The sequence below is a fragment of the Antennarius striatus genome, chromosome 1, assembly GCF_040054535.1.
Source record: "Antennarius striatus isolate MH-2024 chromosome 1, ASM4005453v1, whole genome shotgun sequence".
In the NCBI taxonomy this organism is placed as follows: Eukaryota; Metazoa; Chordata; class Actinopteri; order Lophiiformes; family Antennariidae; genus Antennarius; species Antennarius striatus.
Window position 1 is genome coordinate 13,707,111 of NC_090776.1, and position 18,077 is coordinate 13,725,187.

General features: G+C 40.6%; 2 protein-coding genes across 6 annotated transcripts; one reads left to right on the forward strand and one right to left on the reverse strand.

The window, feature by feature from the left end:
- Window positions 1-189: 189 nt before the first annotated feature.
- On the reverse strand, window positions 190-12,258 carry tmco3 (transmembrane and coiled-coil domains 3). 2 transcript variants are annotated; one of them, XM_068330010.1, is made up of 14 exons: window positions 12,125-12,258; window positions 7,989-8,301; window positions 7,349-7,516; window positions 6,614-6,793; window positions 6,333-6,527; window positions 6,060-6,188; window positions 5,843-5,935; window positions 5,142-5,328; window positions 3,863-3,980; window positions 3,580-3,775; window positions 3,308-3,458; window positions 3,123-3,202; window positions 2,874-3,023; window positions 190-2,732 (listed from the first exon to the last, which is right to left on the reverse strand). In XM_068330010.1, exons 2-14 carry the CDS (start codon window positions 8,244-8,246, stop codon window positions 2,619-2,621), a joined length of 2,019 nt encoding a protein of 672 aa, XP_068186111.1. In that variant the 5' UTR covers window positions 8,247-8,301; window positions 12,125-12,258; the 3' UTR covers window positions 190-2,618. The 2 variants fall into 2 exon arrangements, with proteins under 2 accessions (XP_068186111.1, XP_068186017.1); XM_068329916.1 differs by lacking the exon at window positions 12,125-12,258 and adding an exon at window positions 11,590-11,721.
- On the forward strand, window positions 11,719-18,042 carry dcun1d2b (DCN1, defective in cullin neddylation 1, domain containing 2b). Of its 4 annotated transcripts, none has more exons than XM_068330720.1 (7): window positions 11,719-11,848; window positions 13,565-13,781; window positions 13,918-14,086; window positions 14,326-14,456; window positions 14,584-14,666; window positions 14,870-14,966; window positions 15,478-18,041. In XM_068330720.1, the coding sequence occupies exons 2-7, from the start codon at window positions 13,607-13,609 to the stop codon at window positions 15,555-15,557; spliced, it is 735 nt and encodes a 244-aa protein (XP_068186821.1). In that variant the 5' UTR covers window positions 11,719-11,848; window positions 13,565-13,606; the 3' UTR covers window positions 15,558-18,041. The 4 variants fall into 4 exon arrangements, with proteins under 4 accessions (XP_068186821.1, XP_068186733.1, XP_068186638.1 ...); XM_068330632.1 differs by lacking the exon at window positions 11,719-11,848 and adding an exon at window positions 12,536-12,760 and having other exon boundaries at window positions 15,478-18,042; XM_068330537.1 differs by lacking the exon at window positions 11,719-11,848 and adding an exon at window positions 12,767-13,155 and having other exon boundaries at window positions 15,478-18,042.
- Window positions 18,043-18,077: the final 35 nt, after the last annotated feature.

An 18,077-nucleotide genomic window follows, 5' to 3' on the forward strand; every position in this document is an offset into this window, starting at 1 on the left:
AATTCTCACATCCTTTGTTACGTGCAGCAGGAATCATCGATCAGACGTCACTGTTGTCTTGACATAACAAAGACACTTTTGGGATTACTTTGGTCTTTAGTTATAAACTTTAAACCATTTAAGCCTCAGCCCATTTTCACACATTCAAAGTTGTGCATTGTGAAATTAAACACAGTAAAACAAACATAAAACTTTTTACTTTTTAATAAATTAAGAAATCAACTGAACAACAAAAAAAAATAAACATTTGGCGTCATGGACAACAACTGGTACAATATGCAAATTTGATCGACAAGTTTGAAGAGAACGTGGTGGTGGAGGACCATGCTCAAATAAAATCAATATGTAGATTTCTAATAAACTATATGTGTAGGTTAATTTCCATTGACAGTTTTAGAGGATAATGTAAAGACACTTATAGCATGAGATTCCATATGGTGCTCTCTTGCAGATCCAACATAGAGGAGGCACATACGTCTGACATTCATTACAAGTACAGGAGTATGGTCTTGTGAGCTAATATTTAATCAACTGCATTTACATTTGTTACTTGTGTAATACACCAAAGTTTAGCAGGAACGGGGAGCGTAAACACAACGTCTATGTTCTTCTTAAAAGGAATTTTAAAGTTTGAATCATGGATAAATTCACAGTATTACAATCATTAGTGTAAACTAGAAGTACCATCTATTAAATATAGCACACAGTTTTGCACAAGGAAGAATCCAAATCTGCTATTAACAATGTCTAAGGCATCGATGAGCACAATACAGAAAAATAGTAGAGAATCCTGATGATTTACTCTACATGATTATATAGAGATTTGGTCCCAGTATTATCATAGAGTGTTGGAGATAAAGTGCAGGCAAAGTTGTTTAAAATGGAAAAAAAATAAAACAGTGCAGAGGAATGTAAAATAAATCTCTCTTTACACACGGCGCATGATAGTACTAGTACTTGGATGGTTTCCATCAAGCTGTGATGGTTTGTCCATCTCCAAATATCTGGATACGCTCGTATGAAAACATGTTATACAGTACATAAACATACATAGAAACAGAAATGGGTTGTTGTTTAAAATGTAAGGAAAAAAAGAATGCGATGATTTGCAATTCACTGAAACCCATATTTAATTGAAAGCAATATAAAAACAAGCTATGAAATGATTTAAAATTAAAATGTCTGTTTTTTTAATATTCTCCATCCAATTTTAATTTGATGCTAATTTAGAAAATATAGGGGCAGAATCAATGAATGACTGGAAAAGTTGTATAACGTGAAACAAAGTGTGAGACTAGTACATGATGGGATATAATAAGACCATCCAGAGTCTTTCTGAACTAAAGATGAAGAGGAGCACAGAGATCTGGTTCTAAAACAGCAAATCGTTCCCTGCTCTACCTTAAGATAACTTCATGATCAAATTGAATTGAGGCACCGATAATGTTGAACAACAGGTTTTACAGCAAAATGTACCGCCACACAGATAACACCTTTTTCAGAGAAGGCCAGGTCATTTCCTGAAGACAATTCTAAACCACAAACTGCATGTATTTTAAGAGTATGGCCCCTTCATTAGGATCCAGGTGAGAAACAGGTCTGTCTGCAGTCCTGATTTATAACCCAACGACCATATTTAGAGCCTTGTGAAACAATTACGACAAAGGAGGCTCTGAACTTTTCTGAACTCTTGAGCTGCTGAAATCCTCTATCAAGCTAAAAAAAGAAAACATTCTACTTCCAAACGCTTTAGGAATGTTGTTAAAAGAATGGGCTGATGTAAACATGACCCTGCTCTAAATATTTTTGAATGTTTTCAAATGAAAAAAAAAACCAAGACTGCGCTATCCATGCACCACCATGCCCCTATCAAAGTTTCAGTGTTTTGAAAATCATTGCATTCTATTTTTTCATACAATTTACATACAAAGACTCCCAGCATTTTGGGAAATGGGTTTGTAACACAGTAATGCAAAATTTCTATCCTTCCACTGTTGGTAAATTGTTAGAGCAGATATCCCTCAGGTTGCAGCTCCCACTCTTAAATATATGTTTCTCCACGTAATGCGATTGGACAGTTTTCAATTCGTTCATGTTCTCACAATTATTGCAATAAACTAGGGATTAGCGATTTATCCCTACTTCTCAGATACCAGAAGAAACTCTGTGAGGGTGACAAGTCAAAGTGAAATTGGAGGATTTGTACTGCAAAAACATTTCATGCATGTCGTGTATGGGTGTGGCCAGTTGCTGACACTACTACCTGCTGGCCTGGTTGGATGTTTAAGATTGTTTCTGTATCTATATAGAGATCTTGTGACTCTTTGCTCGGGGACTTACTGTCTTCCTCTATGTGGACAGCTGACTAAATAAATCTCCTGTCCATATTGAACACTTTGGGTCAGAAGGGGTGTTGCAGTTTAATAGATATTACTTGAAATGACTTCAGTTTGTGCTGTCAAATAAAACCGTAGAGAACACAGACGGAAATTCTGCATCGATGATTATGTAGAAAATGTAACGGGTGGCATACTGTGTCAGAGGGCCTTTGAAAGAGGTATTTTTTAACAAGGCAATGATGATGAAAAAGCAGTGGAGTGTTTTATATCAAGGCCTGGTCACGTGATTGCTCTGCGTTCGGCACGAGTCAACCATTTCTGAGTGGTGACTCTCCACAGCACTGGTGCCAGAAGTAAACTGAGGGTAGTGACACTGAGGACCAGCAAGTACACCTGAGCAGAGACAAGAGTGATTGATCAGTTTAAATGAGGCCTAAGGGTTAGCTCTTCCTCTTTTTAAAAAAAAAAATCAAATAGTAAAGAGATTTAAGCTGCTCAATGCATCAAAAACACTTCTTTTTTTTTTCAACAGACCTCTCTGGAGATGATGCCAGCCCGACGTGCACGACTGCTCAAGACAAAAGAGAATTCGCTGACTTGAGCTAGACCGGCTGAGACAATCCAACGGATGTTTCGAGAGCTTGGAGGCAAGATGATGGTGAGCACCAACACGGCCATTACGAACTGAAAGACAATGAGGAGTTACGTAGAGAGGTGAAGGACTGAGATTTCAGAAAAGATGAACAGGAGGAGGTCAAGAAAAGGGAGAGAACAGTGCCGTACCTTCATAATGACAAGCGTTAGCGTTAGCGCCACCAAGATGGTGAGTTCATACAGCACAAACGATGGAAACACGTGGAGACCTGGAATGTCACACCAGAGCAAAAGATCAGCTAAGCCTCACGTAAATGGAACAGAACGTGACAATGAGACGGATGTCTGTCACAAGTCATCATGCTGAGTCTGACCAATAGAGGCGAAGAAGATAATTGCGAGGAAATCTCTAATTGGCTCGATGCATCCCATGACCTCTGTTGTAACCATGTGACCCTGTGAGGACAACAAAGCTCCAGCCAGGAAACAGCCCAGTTCCATGGAAACATCCAAAATGTCGGTAACCTGCGCCGTCGATTGATGACAGGTAAATAAACACAGCTTCGTCATTTGGGAAAGCAAAGAAGTACAACGTCTGTAAACAAAGAGAGCTCTTCATCTGAGAGTAAACGTTCAAAGTGCGTACCATCAGCATGAAAAAGACAAAAGCTGCCACGCCAAGGACCAGGATCTCCTTGTTGCCTTTGCTCTCAGCATGTAGTTTCTTATAATAGGGGCCAATCAGGAACGATTTGATAACCACACACAGAAGAATCACGGCAACCATAGAGAGCAGGACCTGAGCCAGGAGGTATAAGATGCAGAAACCTCCATACAGCAAGCTGTACTTCACAAAGGGGACAACAGATTTAGATAAGCTCTGTATTGTTGGTTAGAATTGGAAACAAGCAGACAAGAACTTGAGTGACCTGTCCAACTCGCCGCTTTGTGCCTGGATCAGAGTCGGCATGATGGCCATGAAGAAACCCAGCTGAACATCTTGCATCACCAGCACCCCCAGGAGAACGCTGCTGTAGTCCCGGTCAGCTGTCAAGCACACACACACACGCATACACACACACACACACACACACACACACACACACACACACACACAGCTTGAAATACATTCATGCCACTTGATAACGAGCACATATCAACTACAGTGGTACCTCTACTTACGATTGTCTCTACTTATGAAATTTCTCAGCAGGAAAATATTGCCTCTAGTTACGAAAGAAATTTCGACTTACGTAAGGTAAAAACACAGTATCTGCTGATACTCGCAGCTCCCACAGGTTCCTGAACTCAACACTCTCATAGCTGCTCTGCCACTGGCTATTACCTAGTATCTTCCTGGCATCCCATTGGCTAAGAGGGACCTCTGTGTCCTCGTCATTCGAGTCTCGACCCTTGAGGTTTTCTGATAGTTTTGCGCAAATATACTGTATTAACTTTTTGAGTATTCGCTATGGACCCCAAGAAAGTGATGGAGAAAAGAGAAAAAAGAAAAGACAAAGAAAATAGTTTTTTGTCCATACAAACAAAGCAAGAGATAATAGAAGAGCATGAGAAAAGGATGCGTTTGGTTGATCTCGCCAAGGAATATGGCTGTAATGCATCTACAATCGCCACGTTATTAAAACAAAAGGAAGTTTAAGGAGTTTAAGGCATTGAGTGGGTGGTTGGAGAAGTTCAAAAGGAGGACTGGAATTCACTCTGTTGTTCGGCATGGTGAGATAGGAGCGCATGAACCAAAGAGGGCAAAAAACAATGGGGACAGCTGTTAAAAGGTAAATGACCGTCATTATTATTCTTTACTCTATTCTTTGTTTTTTACGTTATGCACAACTCTCATTAATTATGAATAATCTAATTGCAACATGTATTTGTTACATGTTTTGATGCATTTTTATGCTTTATAAAACATTTATGTCGGAATTTCGGGAGGCTTGGAACGGATTAGGGCATTTGCATGGACGCGTATCAAAACGCGTAGCAAAACGCGTATCTACTTACGAAACGCGTAGCAAAACGCGTATCTACTTACGAAAATTTTCTACTTACGTAATTTCTTCCGGAACCAATTAATTTCATAAGTTGAGGTACCACTGTACTTGTTTGGGCAGTAACCATTTCCTGCGAGATGCTTGTCACATTACGATGCATGATCTACGCTCATTTATGTGCACAGACACAACCACATACCTTCTCTCTCTCCTCTGCCTCCCCCTTCTAGGAAGCGGGACACTAGTGGGGTACTGGACAGGGAGAGGCAAGCGGAAATGAAGAGGGCCTGGGTGTGCCGCATGTGCAAGACCTGCCCCCACAACAAACCAGCCGCAACCATCAGCAGGCTCAGGTAGCATGACCCCTGGACCGACGTCTTCCACACCTGCACACACACGCACACACGCACACAAGCACGCACACACACACACACACACACACACACACACACACACACACACACACACACACACACACACACACACACACACACACACACACGTTAACACACACTCATAAGGCTCAAAGGTGATTTCAACCTTTCAGGTGACATTAATTTGCAACTACTGGTATATAGATATTAGACAATTTTCAGAAAGTTAACATCATAGGCAAGATTGAAGTTTAAAATTTAATTCAAGATTTAAAAAACGTTTTCAAAACTTCAATTGAGTTGCAACGAAATCAAGTATGTCGTCTTTTGTTTAGGGCTGTCATTAATGTCAGATGTGTTCCTAGTTCACGATGTTAGCTGAAACCGGTTTGTACAGAACAAATGTTTTCATGAGATCCCAGAGAACATCAGGCATCTGATCTGACCGTCAGCGGAGAAGAAATCTGCTACCAAGCTGCTGTGGAATGATTTGGTAATTATTTTAACCACATTTTCTCTTACTCACCTTTCGAAGACGCTCAGGGGAGAATTCCAGTCCAACCACAAAGAGCGTGAAGAACACACCTAACTCCCCGAGAGACTCCACCTGAACCATTGACTGCAGGACACAGAGACTGATGTAAACACCCAGCACATGAGGCCAACTCAGACTGGCCATTGCTCTTTTAAGTCTGATGTAAGAGTGGACACACACACCCACCCACACACACCCCCACACACACCTTGATGCTGTTCATGCCGGAGGGACCGATTAAGACTCCACAGATGATATATCCAAACATGGGAGGAAGACCAACTAGACTGCAGATCCAACCACAGGGCAGGGACAAAATCACGATTGAAACCAAATCCTGTAAATACAGTACACGTCTGGGTTATTCCATTGTAGAGCAGTTAATGTTGTTAACAGTTATTCTTAAATAAAAATCCGCAAACTGAATGTGGATTTTTCTACAACCTGGGATTTGATCCTGACGGGGGGTGTGTGAACTCACAATGATGAAGTGATGGTCCGGCCTCGGCATTGTGGAGTCTCGTGGTTTGGTCAGGACATACTGGTTGTTCTGTGAGTCGATGAGCATGCTCAGTCCCAGATCATCCTCCACTTCCATTGGCCGGGACTTGTTCTTTCTGTTTGCTTCGTTTTCATCTTCCACTCTCAGAACTGCCTCTACATTCACTCCTTTCATCTACACAACAGCGAGCGTGAACAAGAGGCACAGTGTCAAGCTTTGCATTACAGTATGAGCAACCACCTGAACGTGTGATGTGCTACCTGTTTGTTGTTGTCAAAGGCGTGCTCCTCTATCGTCTCTTCTAGCAGGTTTGCTGCTTTCCGAACGTCCTCCAGGATCTCATCCAGGATAGATAGAGTTTTGTTCTGCGCTAAAACACTTTTGGCAGCTTCTTGCTGGTGTTTTTCAACAGCCACGAGCTCCACGTACTCCTGTTCTTCCTAAAGGGTGAGAGGAAAACCAAATATGTGGAATGCATGTGGGGGAAACCCAGCATGTAGGCTATATGGACATGTTAGGAAAAATGTACATAGCAGGACTAAAAAGCGTGCAATGATACAAGAAATTATTCTTTCATACAGGTGGAAAACTTATATAAATGATGCTCTCATATATTTTAAGGACAAATGGCTCCAACAAACTTCAGTGTCTTATTTTATACACAAGAATATTGCAGAATGATAACATGATTGCACTGAGATCAAGCAAAAAAAATGACAAATATTTTCCAGCTGCGGCTCTTTAATTAAAAATGAAGTTTGCTTCTTGTTTTATACTCAAACATCTTTTTAGGTTTTTGCAGCTCTCAAAGCAAGATATTTCTGAAGACTTCACTGTGTTCAAAAAGCGTGAACTTGATGAGAATGTTTCCTTTCTTTTTGAGATTGCAAATTAACCACACACAGTACATTTCACAATTTCATTTACAAAACAGTTCTTTGGAGAACACACTGTTTTATTAGAGTGTCCAAAAAACACCACTGATCACCACCCACCTTTATGGCTGCCTCCCTCAGCGCCTCCAGCCTCTGCCTGCTGCTCTCCTTCATATTGACCACATCCTTGTAGTCTCCCTGCACTGCCCTCTGCAGGCTGAGCACCGCCTGGAACACCAGGTGTTCGCTCTCATTCAACCCCTTCTGGAAAACCTCCAGAGTGTGAACCTGAAAGCAGGTGGAGAGGACCGCAGTTATTAAATAGGTGACATCCTCATACACTAATCCCTGTGTATGTTATTTGATCACCCACGCTTGTCTGTTTGTCTGTAACATATCTCAAAAAGTTGCAAAGGATTCAAATGTACGGGCATATTTTGATTAAGAGATAATAAAATTCGAAGGCAGGTACGTCATTAATGCAAACTATAGATCACTTTTTTCCAGCTACAAAAAAAAAACTTTAATGGTGATTACTTCAATATGTTGTGGGTTGTGTCCTGAGTGTACCAATACAACAATCAAGCATCTGTCATGGTGACACACAATGGAATGCACACACAGATGACTCTTATTTGAAACTGTACTTCAAAATTTCTGTATATAATTAAAGCAATTTTAAACCTGCCTCCACAACACAATTACTGAAAAGTATGAAAATAGCATTGGAGTCATTGTGATCAACTGTTTCGGACCCTACCTGAAATTGCTTCTCAGCATCTGAAAGTGCCTCGTCTTGTCCAACAGCCTCAGCAGCTGCTGCAAGTTTCTTTACAATCACATTCTTCCGATGTATGAGACCCACCAGCAGCATGCAGTTTCTGGAAAACCAACTGTGGCCATACGTGTGTCCATTGCTCTTCTGATGTTCGATGGTTCTGTCGGTCATCTCTTTCCTTTGCAGCAAAGCAAACGTCCCCACAGCGCTGAGGAACAGCATCCAATATACAAACTGCATTCACGCCTTTAGTTCTGGCTTCACCCGAGGGTGAAGATCAATAAAAGAAAAAGACCTGGGAAAGAAACAAAAATCCAGTAAACAGATGACCACAGATAAGAGACGATAATAAAGAACTGATGAGAGAAAAAAACAGTTAAAGGAAAGATTTATAGGAAATATAGATGAAAATTCTCCCCAACAGCAAAGGGTGTATTTACTCCTGCTGAGGTATGTCAGCTAAAAACTACACAGGCCAGCTGTTCTAGAATTTTTTGCTTTCCTAATTTATAAATGTACATAACTGTTGCATATCTTCAAAATGGAAAAAATGTTTTCACTACCACCGAGAATGTGGGAGTAACGAAAAAAAAAAAAAAAAACCTTTTGTCTTTATATTAAATTCTATAACAGTGTGATGAAAATAAAATGATTCACAGTAATGCCCATAAAACCACTGAAAGTGAACCTTTTGTGTGTGTGTGTGTGTGTTTGTGTGCTTCCTGTTCAAGTCAAGGGAAATAACTTTGCAGCTGACAAACTTGAATGTTAGCAATCTGTACACACCAGTTGCCCGTCCTCCAGGCTGCTTTTCATAAGCTAGTAACACCTTGTCATGCTCGCATTTTGTGGGTTTGTCATGACAAAGCATGTCATCTTTAACATTTCAATATACAGTGTTCTTGTTCCACCCAATGTGATGTCATTTGGAAATTGACTTGGCGACATACACATGCCTTCTCCTTCGCAAACAGAATGTGTTTATTTACACCACTATTTTACAGCAATGGATAGTGACCGAGTGTACTGAAATGAAATTTTTAAGAAAACAGGACCACACCTTTGTAAGTCAAGGATGTTTAATTTGCAGACTCCGGCTCTGCCCATCCCTCTATGACTGAACTGAGCTTATCCACTACTGGATAATTAATAATCCTAATGATATCTATAAAGGTCCACAGTATTGTAAATACCTATAAAATATCTATAAAGAGGTTGTAAATACCTCTATCAGGGCCACAGTCAAGAATAAAAGTGGCTACCCCTTCATAATGCAAATGTCTTATCAAAATCAGTGTGACAGATGAAAACTGAAAGAAATCTCTGCCTCCCTACTTTAAATTCGATAGAAAAAAATCCTGTATCTGTCCCTTTATCCAGATAAATAACAAACCTACTTATTATTATCATCATCATTACTACTGTTACTTTTATTATTACTGTAATTATAATAATAATGCACATACAGTATCAATCAATCAATAAATGAATCACTAAATTAATAATGAAAAAGTACCATTTAACACCACCAAACAGCTGAAGTGCATTTTAATAAAATAAACACACTTTAATTATGTAAAGAAAACAAAAACACTTAATGCAATAGCAAATTTTCAGCACTTTGTAAAAACAGAGGTAACATTCATCACAACTCAGGGTAATGAGAGTTTAAATGTCTTTAAACAAAAAGTCAAAATTAACTATAACTATGAATGCAAATTGTACTAAAATGAAATGCCCACTCAGTAGTACTTCTTCTCCTTTCGGCTTTTCCCTTCAGGGGTCGCCACAGCGAATCAGTTGCCTCCATCTAACCCTGTCTTCTGCATCCTCTTCTCTCACACCAACTACCTTCATGTCCTCCCTCATTACATCCATAAACCTCCTCTTTGGTCTTCCTCTAGGCCTCCTGCCTGGCAGTTCAAAAATCCTTCTACCAATATATTCACCATCTCTCCTCTGGACATGTCCAAACCATCTCAGTCCAGCCTCTGTGACTTTATCTCCAAAACCTCTAACATGTGCTGTCCCTCATTCCTGATCCTATCCATCCTGGTCACTCCCTAAGGGAACCTCAGCATCTTCATCTCTGCTACCTCCAGCTCTGTCTCCTGTCTTTTCCTCAGTGACACTGTCTCTAGACCAAACGACATCGCTGGTCTCACCACAGTTTTGTACACCTTTCCTTTCATTTTAGCTGAAACTCTTCTATCACACATCACACCTGACACTTTTCTCCACCTGTCTCCATACTGTTTACCCTCAGTACTTAAAATCCTCCACCTTCTTGATCTCTTCTCCCTGTAACCTCACTCTTCCATTTGAGTCCCTCTCATTCACACACATGTACTCTGTCTGTCTAACCTTCATTCCTCTCCTTTCCAGGACAAACCTCCACCTCTCTAGCTTCTCTTCCACCTGTTCCCTGCTCTCACTACAGATCACAATGTCATCTGCAAACACCATAGTCCATGGAGACTCCTGTCTAACCTCGTCTGTCAGCCTGTCCATCACCATAGCGAACAAGAAGGGGCTCAGAGCTGATCCCTGATGCAGTCCCACCTCCACCTTGAACTCTGTCACACCTACAGCACACCTCACCACTGTCTTACAGTCCTCATACATGTCCTGCACCGCTCTAACATACTTCTCTGCCACTCCATACTTTCTCATACAATACCACAGTTCCTCTCTGGGCACCCTGTCATAAGCTTTCTCCAGATCTACAAAAACACAATGCAGCTCCCTCTGGCCTTCTCTGTACTTCTCTATCAACATCCTCAAAGCAAATAGTGTAGTACTCTTTTTTTGGCATGAAACCATACTGCTGCTCACAAATGCTCACTTCTACCCTTAGTCTAGCTTCCACTACTCTTTCCCATAACTTCATCGTATGGCTCATCAGCTTTATTCCTCTGTAGTTGCCACAACTCTGCACATCTCCCTTGTTCTTAAAAATGGGCACCAGCACACTTCTCCTCCATTCCTCAGACATCTTTTCACTATCTAAGATCCTGTTGAACAACCCAGTCAGAAACTCTACTGCCACATCTCCTAGACACTTCCAAACCTCTACAGGTATATCATCAGGACCGACTGCCTTTCCACTCTTCATCCTCTTCAATGTCCTCCTCACTTCATCCTGACTAATCTTCGTTACTTCCTGGTCCACAACAGTCACCTCTTCTAGTCTTTCTCTCTCTCATGTTCCTCGTTAATAAACTCTTCAAAGGAGTACAAGGTACAAGGGAGTCAAATATAATCAGTCAATTAAGTTGTGACTGGTTGTCACTAATGGTTCCCGAAGACCTATACATGCGATTCATTTCAAAAATATATATTACAAGTTAATTACATGTAAATATGACAAAATTACAGTCCCGACAAGTGAGAAATCAGAGATCGTCATAGCCGTTCAAAGCTAATTATGAAGCCCAGACAGGGACGCTTGTTCCCAGCCTGCCAGGAAGCACCGTGACCCGGCAGAGCTCCCGACATGCGAACGTACCAAAGATAGACCACACTAATATTTTCATCTGAGAGCACCGCGGAAAATAGACGAATAACGAAATGCTGTAACTACCTGTATAAACACGGTGACAGCTCCCAAGATCGCTCCACGGTTCAGGGAGAAGTTGAAGAGGAGGAAGCGAACAATCGCGCTGTTGTAGCGCCTGGACACCGCAGCCGCCGCTCCTCCCCTGCCACATAGCTGGGAGGCAGCGTCGAAGCAGGCGTTCACCGACTCACTCAGCGACCGACCTGACGTTCCAGCCTTCATGTTTGCTGCGACCTGCCGTCAGTAACATTATTCCTACTAGCAACGGGATGCTAATGTCCAGGTAGGTGCGATACTGTGGGATACCCCCCACCCCTAAAGAAGCTGGACCACTTTTTTAATGTGTAGAACGTTCAACCGGTTTTCTACTGAGGAATTGGGACGAGAACTACATTTACTCCCGAATTCCTCAGAGCTGTCAGACCAGCTCCAGCCAGCTGAGACCACACTCCCGTGGCACGAAGCTAAAGCTAACAAACTGGCTAACACTAACTAAACAGCTTTGGCGATAAGTGTATAAGTAACCATAACTTTTCTGTGAAGACTAGTGAAGACATACCATAATATAACTTTCGCGGTTATCTGCCGCTAAATTGGAGAGGCACTGCATAGTTTCTGGATATAATCGCATCGATGTATCTTTGGTTAAAATTTAGATCAAGTTACTTCCGAAACATCTTCCTCGACTTTGATATGGGAGTTGTAGTTCTCAGATATTTCAATGTCAATTATTTTATCGCCTTCTGGTCGTATGTGCTCAAGTTGTACAGCTGGGTAAGTGTTTACATCTCTTTTTTCCTGTCTATTTTGACTTATCTTCGTCATCACACGGCTGCATTTAACTCAAAATAAGCCATAAGAGTCAAATAAGTTTAAAAATGTTGTTCCGTTTATTTTATTTTTTTTCATGTTTGGTTGCATCGTGGCGAGTTTGTTTGGGCTGTCATGCGATAATTTTAATTCGTGTGTTTTAGAAGAGTCGCATTATAGGAAATAAATATTTTATATATGTGTACAAGAAACCTATAAGTACAATATACAGTACTTTTTCAGAACACGGGCTGGGTATTCGCTCCTCTTTCTAGAACTTCATTTCCCATAAATCCTGTCCCATTACAGCGGCGGAGTCTTGTCGCGCCTGCGCATCAGGGGTAATTGAACATCAAGTGGGCCAAAAACAGCGTGAGATAAAATGGTAGGTACGATTAAAGCGAGAAACCGGGTCAAGTCGTTCAACGAGCCTGGAAAACTATAAAGACTGACGGCAAGAGGACAAACTGATGCGGAAAAAGTGGGACATCCGCAACCAAGTGTTGCTTTGTCAGAATGACGTGTGTCGGGAATATGAGGGAAATGGAAGGCACGCTGGTGTTTTGAGATTGGACACTTGGGGCACGTACCTTAGCCTTTTTTGGTAACTCGCCTGTACTATTACACTTCGGTCCGGAGGGAGTCCGCAGGATCAAACTGTCATCTACCAGGAGAAGTAGGTCGCCACATACTGGCCTGTCACGGTGAATTTGCTGTTTGATCCTGGTGGGTCAGGTCTGCATTCGTGCATTCGGAAGTGACAAATGTTTTGCGCGCATGGTATGAACCTTTACTGTTCTACACACTTTCTACCAGAGCTTACAGTTTATGGTGCATGAAACTTTTTGAATACATCTAAAGTACAGGAACTTTTTTTTCTTCCCCCAGATAAGAAATCCAAATTAGGTCAAGACATGATCAAATGATGTTTAAGTTAAGACTGGTTTGTATGAATTAAGCTTCATGTAAACTCTCAAAAACTTCACTGTGTTCAAATGTAAATTGTGTTCAACAATGAATCACAATGGAAGTGGAAAGGTGGGGCAGTGAGTATGCTCCAGGTGTGTTTACAGGTGGCTTCGGGGGGGAAAACGGGTCTTGGGTGTGGGGCTGAGATAGTTTGATGGTTCTTTTATCCCAACAGGTTCCTCATGTCCTTCATTTACATGTGTTCCTGTTTTTCTTGCAGCACAAGTTGAAGTCATCACAGAGGGAGAAAGTCCGGCAGTTTATGTCCTTCACACAGACCAGCGAGAGGACAGCCATTTACTGCCTGATGCAGAATGACTGGAAACTAGAGGTTGCCACAGACAACTACTTCCAGAATCCAGACCTCTACTACAGGGAATCCATGAAAACGTCAGTGGACCGCAAGAAGCTGGAACAGCTCTACAATAGATACAAAGGCAAGAGCTAGCAAATGTTTCTGCTTTTACTTCTAATTAAGAAAAGTTTAAAAACTATTTCATTAGTAGTACAGTGTGCTTGTGTTATCGGTTGCACCACAGCTCTGTTATGGTTATGGTCCACTGTTTTTTTCAGACCCACACGATGAGAATAAAATTGGCATTGATGGAATCCAGCAGTTCTGTGACGACCTGACTCTGGACCCAGCTAGTGTGAGCATTCTCGTGGTGGCATGGAAGTTCAGGGCGGCAACACAGTGCGAGTTCAGCCGAAAAGAGTTCTTGGATGGCATGGCTGAGCTGGGGTGAGCATCAGTGTTGCTAAAATCAATTTGATCAGAGAAGCTCTGTTATTCTTCATACAAAAAAACCCCACCCAGACTGCATACAAGTGTTCACTATGAGCTTGAGGAGGAATAGGATTTTTTACAAAAATCTTTTATCAGAAACGTCACATGGCACCAGTTCATGTTGGCGCTGTTCAGTGTTACACAAGATTTTGGGAGGTTGATCTGTTTGTTGTTTTTGTTTATGTCTCCTCCAGGTGTGACAGTCCTGAAAAACTCAAAGGAGCCCTTCCCCGACTTGAGCAAGAGCTTAAAGACTCAGGAAAGTTCAAAGACTTCTACCAGTTTACCTTCAACTTCGCCAAGAACCCTGGGCAGAAAGGTTTAGGTAAGCACAACACATTTAGAACGTAAGAACACACCTGGATCAGTTTAAAAGTCAACAGTTTTCACTTCATAAAGTTGATCAAATTTGAGGGAAAAAAATACTGAAGTATTTGGCTGTTGTGTCCTAGACTTAGACATGGCTGTTGAATACTGGAATCTAGTTCTCACGGGTCGCTTCAAGTTTTTGGACCTCTGGAACCGTTTCTTGCTGGTGAGGAAACTTATTTTTGTGTTAAATTTTATGTAAAATTTAGTTTCATTTAAATGTTTCATAATTAGAAGTATCACTATCAAAAAACACATTAGGATAAAAACAAATACACAAATAGAGTCCACCATAGTACTGTAGTTACTGCTGGACTTTTGAATTGAGGAATGGCAACGATTCTTTTCTTGTTCATTCGCTGCATTCAGGAGCACCACAAGCGCTCAATTCCCAAGGACACTTGGAACCTTCTCCTGGACTTTGGCAACATGATTGCTGACGACATGTCAAACTATGATGAGGAAGGTGAGATTACCGTAATTTCCAGATTATTGAGTTACTGATCCATAAACGGCAGAATTTCTACGTGTGTTTTTGATCATAAGGGATGTGTGCAATGTGAAGAATATCTTAAAAATACAGTCAAACTACGGTAACGTCTTCCACGGTGCATTATCCCTTCCATCTGTTTGTCTTGCGCTTGTGTAGCAGCTTATACCCCAGAAAAACTATATTTAACTTTTCTCTGGTTATTTCATACGGTCAATATTTAATGTTTAATGCTAATTAAAATGTTATGTCAGAGTGAGGTTTGACATCTCTGTATTATTATTATTATTTTGCTAATTTTTGAAAAACAAAAACATTCACAACAGGTGATAAAACAAGGGTACTAATACGAAAAGAGAAAGAAGGTTGTAAAGCCAAAAAGTGATGTGATGGGTTGTAAACCCATCACATCAACAAATTACTACCTCTTATATGAGTCAAGATATTGAGATGTGACTCACATGCGCCATTTTTTTCCTCTCCTCAGGGGCATGGCCTGTTCTCATCGATGACTTTGTGGCGTTTGCTCGACCGATTGTGATGGGGAGTAAGCGGAATTTGACATAGTTTTTGCCGTACTGTCGTGCCACGGATGGACTGGGTTTCTCAGTTTGGTTTATTTGAATGGGATTTCTTTTTAATGCAAATGAGCTGAACACAGACTGACTTCTTAGTAAGCCTGTCTGTAGCTTGTTTTTAATTTTTTTTTTTTTAATGCATAAAGATGCCTTGGTGGGAGATCGATCTGGAACAACAGATCAGTTATGGAAGTTGGAGGAGAATCAACAACAGATTTTTCTTTTTTTGTTGATGTCTTCTGGCAAGGGTGGATTTTGTCATTTCAATATGGAAATGACGTGTACCCCAAAATTCTTTAGTGACGGTTGAGTCACTAGTGTGTTTGGCATGGAACTGCTGCTCTGGACTTGGCTCACTATCCATGTACCCTTGGCACAAATAAGAGGGACGATAACAGTGAACCTTCAGCACAAGCAGAGGATTAACTTATAGATGCAGTAGGATGTTGTTCTTTTGTTGTCATTTCAGTTGTGAATGGAACTACTTGTTCAAATCTACATGTTTCCGCCTGTGAGGGTGAAGCGATGCTGTGGATGTGTTGGAAGAAAAATAGTGATCTGCAGTATTTTCACTAAGTTATATGAATGTATGGCTCTCTAGCAATCAAAGTGAGAGCAGATTGAATGTGTTGGGTGTTGGTGGTGTGTGTGTGTTGGTTTTGAGGGGATAATGGTTTCGACTGTTTTAATAATCATGCTAAATATTTTCATTTGAGTTATTTAGAAATCTAAATATGGACATTAGTATTCACCACAGAGAAGACTCAGCGAGGAAAGTTTAGATCCACATTTTTTTACTCAAAGAATCAGACAATGTAAAGCTTTTGTGAGATCATCACCAGCCAGATCTACAGTTGCAGTTGTCATATACTGCACCCACAGGAATAAGAATCATTGCCAATTTACAAGCGTGAAAATGTATATGTTAAAAGAAGTGATGCTTATGATCATGGGTGTGTAAGAAGCATTTTAAGAATGCTTTTTCCATTTTTTTTTTTTACCTGACTGCTGCTCAATCTGCGGCACACACAAAGAAACTGATTAACTGACTGTTTGTCTATTATCCAGGTGACTTGCAAACTTTTCACACTGCACTGATTTACCTCTTCTGTTGTAGTTTTACTTTGTCGGGCGGCGATGTGTGCAGCCACAGGGCAACTCAGTTTACACGAACAGTACCTTCACTCATACTACTTTTTTTTTTTTTTTTCAAAACACAAACACTCATCCCGATGTCAGTATTGTAACTGTTTGTTTACACTGTTTTTAGTTTTTAGTCTATTGCATTTCACTGATTTAACAGCTGCAGGATCATAATGTTAGGTACCATAGAATGACTACAAAATAAACTTTACCTTTTATCACAGCTCGAGCTGCTTACTGCATGTGGCTCCAGTGTGGTATTTCAAAATGTACTGTAGCCCAGTGTTTCATCACCTGCTGGGTGTAAGACACAAATGTGTGACAACTGACTAAAACCAGCTGTGATGACAGAAGATTTGAGCCTTTTCATCCATAGAGGTTAATGCAGCAATGCTTTTTCTCCATACCACAAACACTAGTTTTACTTATATGATCTATAATGCAAACACTGACTGACTCAGTAGTTGCTTAATGCATCCCGAGAGAGTGTGACACAAGGTAGAGCTCAGGTACCAGTCGGCCTCCTCTAGTCGCTTTAGACAGCAGGAGTATTTGTGAAATTCCATCTGTGTTTGCCGAAAATGATGCCTTGTTCTTTTTAGTTTCCCTGTCCGGTCAGCATCTAGATATGTTTGGGGTTTTTTTGACAAATTTGTGTTTCTCATTTATGGAAAAAGAGGGCCATCAAACCTTGCTGCAAGCTTACTTGGGGAAGCTGAGACAGAAAAATATGGGGATTTATTTCCTAAGTTTCCATATTGAGTGAAAGGAAACCAGGTTCACCATGACTGTTAATCACTGTAGGAGCTTGAAAATGTGTCATATTAGTTCCTTTTTGTTACTAATCAAGTTAAATGTGTTTCTTGGAAATGAAATTTCTATTTTAAAATGTATTTATCTCAACATCGAAGTGGTGTAATAGCTTTTTTATGCTTTGTAATCTGACATCGTCTGTAATTTTGAAGCAAGATAATGTGACATCTTTCAGTATTCAGTTTGATGATGTGGTACATTCTGTTTAACGTTATTATTTTTGCCACAGAAGAGTACCATCCCATATATTGTTTTCTTTAAGATGGTTGTCAATAAAGCATGTTGTTTTTACCTTCTTGTTGATGTTCTGTATATACCTCGTTTGGCCTGCACCTTCACTGCTTCACTGCTTCACTGCTGTGACAGTATAATCAAATATTTCATGTATGCAAAACACAAGTAATGCTATATTTTAAATCCAATACTATTAATCTGGTTTATATGATGTATTCTGTATCTTTGCATTTGTTGCTGTGCTAAAGTGGGTTTTTATCCAAGCCAAATGCTGAATGATATCAAAGATCTGTAAACCAAATGACAGTAATGAGACGAA